This window comes from Aethalodelphis obliquidens, unplaced genomic scaffold (genome assembly GCF_003676395.1).
Source record: "Aethalodelphis obliquidens isolate GAN/ISIS:26980383/991018 unplaced genomic scaffold, ASM367639v1 scaffold7, whole genome shotgun sequence".
Classification (NCBI taxonomy): domain Eukaryota; kingdom Metazoa; phylum Chordata; class Mammalia; order Artiodactyla; family Delphinidae; genus Aethalodelphis; species Aethalodelphis obliquidens.
The window spans coordinates 29,257,087-29,261,098 of NW_020837951.1; the positions used below are offsets into that span (position 1 = coordinate 29,257,087).

General features: G+C 33.2%; 1 protein-coding gene across 1 annotated transcript in view; it reads right to left on the bottom strand.

Annotated features, from left to right (window-relative positions):
- CYLC2 (cylicin 2) overlaps positions 1–2,757 on the bottom strand; it is a 5,789-nt gene extending 3,032 nt beyond the window's left edge. Inside the window, exons 1-2 of the mRNA XM_027104118.1 lie at positions 2,723–2,757; positions 1,047–1,087 (exon numbers count right to left, since the gene is read on the bottom strand). Of these exons, the coding sequence (XP_026959919.1) occupies positions 1,047–1,087; positions 2,723–2,757 (76 nt within the window). The remainder of the gene's footprint in view (positions 1–1,046; positions 1,088–2,722) is intronic.
- Positions 2,758–4,012: the final 1,255 nt, after the last annotated feature.

Sequence of the window (4,012 nt, forward strand, 5' to 3'; positions counted from 1 at the left end):
CCACCAGGGAAGCCCTTAACTAGTTTTGTAGTTAATTATATAGTCATTGTGAAACTAATATAGTCTGTAATATAAATGGAAAAAAAACAGTTTTACTGTTTCCTTTTAATCTTTCTATCTCTTCCAATCTAGATTTTTCCTTTATACTCTTTTGGCTAGAATACAATTCTACTGAGAACAGAAATTATGGTAGCTACTTTTGTAACTCCCAAAGTACTTAGCACAGTTCCTATTTAAAATATTCAGTAAATATATGACTGAATATAAAGGCTAACACTTAAGATCCCCTTAGTTAGTAACCATATTCTAAGCTACAAGAGTAAATGTCATACACCCCAGAACCGCATTGTCATCGGTGGCATACTAATGAAGAAAATCGATAAATAAAGAGTACCTACAGAATTGTGATTGTGAGAGTCGAGTTACATAGAAACTATAATATAAATGGTTAAAAATATTTAGGTTACCAATAAGACCTGTGAGAGAGAGATCCTCATCTATTTAAGTATGTACAAAAATGCTGTATATAAGAGAAAATAGACTTGTCCTGTGAGTCTCCTAAAGATAGAATCAGGATCAATGAGAAAATATGCAGAATGAAAGATATATTTAAGTTTAATATATGAGAGAAAATTGATTACTTGATATAAGAAGTCCTTCACCATCAGATTGACTGGCCTTGTCAAGTAATGAATTTTTTTGCCAATTATATGTCCGATATAGAATATCAGCAATGTAGCAGAAGACGTTCCTGACACAGGTAAGAAGTTATTTATCCATTTTTTTACACTGCCTTTCAACTGTAAGATTATCTAACTGTTTGAATTCTAACCTGTAAATATGTCCACCTTTATGTTGCTGAACATATTCACTTAATCTTCTGTGGATAGTAAGACAAAATATCTTTAGAAGGTATTCACTGAGCCCATGAGAAAGGTGCTTAGGAAAATTAAAAGCTGATTTTTAGTAATACTCCATGACAGCTGTTGTTTATTACTTATCCCTAAAATTAATCATACCTGTTTTAAAAAATTGAACTTTCTTACCTGGGATGTAATTATCACATGTCCCGAAGTTTATTTTTTGGCTATTAAAATAAGAGGGGAAAGTTTTAATTAATTTATACAAAATCACTCTATTTAACGATCATTACTGTACATAAACACTTGCCATGACCAACTAGAGAAATATTTTACATTCTTAGATCTCTATTATTATGTAAGATTACTTCATCCTAGAAAAATAGAAATGACCAAATATGTGTTTTTAACACAAACTTCAACATAACTAAAACAAGATGGATAAAAACATTTTAAAAAAAAAGTCACCAGGACTTCCCTGGTGGCGCAGTGGTTGACAGTCTGCCTGCCAATGCAGGGGACACGGGTTCGAGCCCTGGTCTGGGAAGATCCCACATGCCGCGGAGCGACTAGGCCCGTGAGCCACAACTACTGAGCCTGCGTGTCTGGAGCTTGTGCTCCGCAACAAGAGAAGCCGCGACAGTGAGAGGCCCGCGCACCGCGATGAAGAGTGGCCCCCTGCAGTTGCTCACTGCAACTGGAGAAAGCCCAAGCACAGAAAAGAAGACCCAGCACAGCCAAAAATAAATAAATAAATGAAATTTAAAAAAAAAAAAAAAAGAAAGTCACCAAAATGCGTATCTGAAATATGGACATTTATGGGCTTTTTAATGACACCATGATTGAATTTTTCCCCACTTTATGCTCCAAATTCTCTTAAAATTGAACTATAAGACATTGTAAGAATTATAAGACATCATCTTAAAAACACTATGCCTAGGTGAGATCAGATCCTCAAAATAATCTCAGAATTTAACCAAATCCAAATCGTTCAATGGCATGCATGTCTGTCTGTGAATGTGTGCGTGTGTGTGTGTGTGTGTGTGTGTGTGTGTGTCAGTGTATATCACAAACATTGATATGGATTTTGACTTTTTTTCTTCTCTAGGAAAATATGAGAAATAAAACTATGTTGCAAAGTAGTTTCTATTTACAAATTTCCATTTGTCTTAGTACTATATGAGCATGTTTATTCTCACAAAGGGGAGTTTTATATCTAATTCTTATTTATTTGTAATGGAGGCACATATTAAGATCTGTTAAAGAAATATTATTATACATCATCCCATTATATTACAGAAATAATGTCATTGTTGATCATGAGTGAGTTTGGGGCTTACACACACACGCATACACACACACATAAAAACACACATGCTCATAGAGTGATTTCCTTATTTTAACATTATATAAATATTAAGAATAAAGTGCAGTACAAAAATATCTTGGTACCTTCATTAAAATTTTTGTTCCCAGTAAAAAACCTGGCACATTTTTGCCACTCTACAAAATTTTGAATGAATTAATTGAATAAAATTCAGGATGTGTTGACTAATAAGTTACCTGGTCTAGTGATTTCTTAACTGAGGGCGTGTATTAAAATTACTCACCCTACTATATCTCTAGGTTTAAACCTAGCCAATCTACATTTATATACTGCTTAAGAAATTTTGATTTTCAACCATGATTATGAACTTCTCTTTTCTAAATGCTCTGAAAGAGGAACTATGTCATGAAACAATATTATTAAATTTGAGATTTAAAAAGTGGTACATAGGCATGGTCCATTAATTTCTGTGTAAGCTCTGAGGAATATTCTTTGATCATAAAGCAATTCAATTAAAAATCAATAACAAAATTACAGTTGACCCTTGAACAGCAAGGGTTTGAACTTCATGGGTCCACTTATATGTGGATATTTTTCAGTAATACTACCATACTACAAGATCTGTGGTTGGTTGAATTCCTGAATGTAATACCGCAGATTTGGAGGGCCAACTATTAAGTTCTGTGTGGATTTTTGACTTTGTGGGAATTGGCTCCCCTACAGCCCATGTTATTCATGGGTCAACAGTATATTGAAAGTACATAAACATTTGAAACATAAACATCTCCTTCTAAATAACCAGCGGTCAATTTACAATTCACACTTATGAAAAAGAAGCAAATGGACAATAATTTATAACAAAAATTGTGGAATACTGCAGACAGTACATAGAGAGAACTTTATAGCTTTAATGCATTTTATTAGAAAAAAGTTTAAAATCAATGTTGTAAATTTCTGCTTTAAAATTAGGAAAATATCATAATAAAGTTAAAGGGAGAAAATAATAAAGCTTAAGCAAGAAAAATCAGTGAAAGGGAAAACAAAATTAGAGCAAATATAACCCCACTTTTATCAGTGGAAAGATCACCCAGACAGAAAATCAATAAGGCAACACAGGCTTTAAGTGACACATTAGACCAGATGCACTTAATTGATATTTTTAGAGCATTCCATCCAAAAGCAGCAGAATACACATTCTTTTCAAATGCCTGTGGAACATTCTCTGGGATTGATCTCATGCTGGGCCCCAAAGTGAGCCTCAGTAAATTTAAGAAAATTGAAAACATATCAAGCATCTTTTCCAACGACAAGGCTATGAGATTAGAAGTCAACTAACAAGAAAAAAAAAAAAAAACCTGTAAAAAACACAGGTATGTGGAGGCTAAACAATGTGGATCATTGAAGAAATGAAAGAGGAAATAAAAAAAAATACCTAGAGACAAATGACAATGATAGCGCAATGACCCAAAACCTATGGGACACAGCAAAAGAAGTTCTAAGAGGGAAGTTGATAGCAATACAATCTTACCTCAGGAAACAAGGAAAATCTCAAACAATCTAACCTTACACCTAAAGCAACTAGAGAAAGAAGAACAAACAAAACCCAAAATGAGCAGAAGGAAAGAAATCATAAAGATCAGAGCAGAAATAAATGAAATAGAGATGAAGAAAATAGAAAAGATCAATGAAACTAAAAGCTGGTTCTTTGAGAAGATAAACAAAATTGATAAACCTTTAGTGAAGCTCATTAAGAAAAAAAGAAAGAGGGGTCAAGTCAATAAATCTAGAAATGAAAAATAGGAAGTTACAACTGACAGCACAGAAA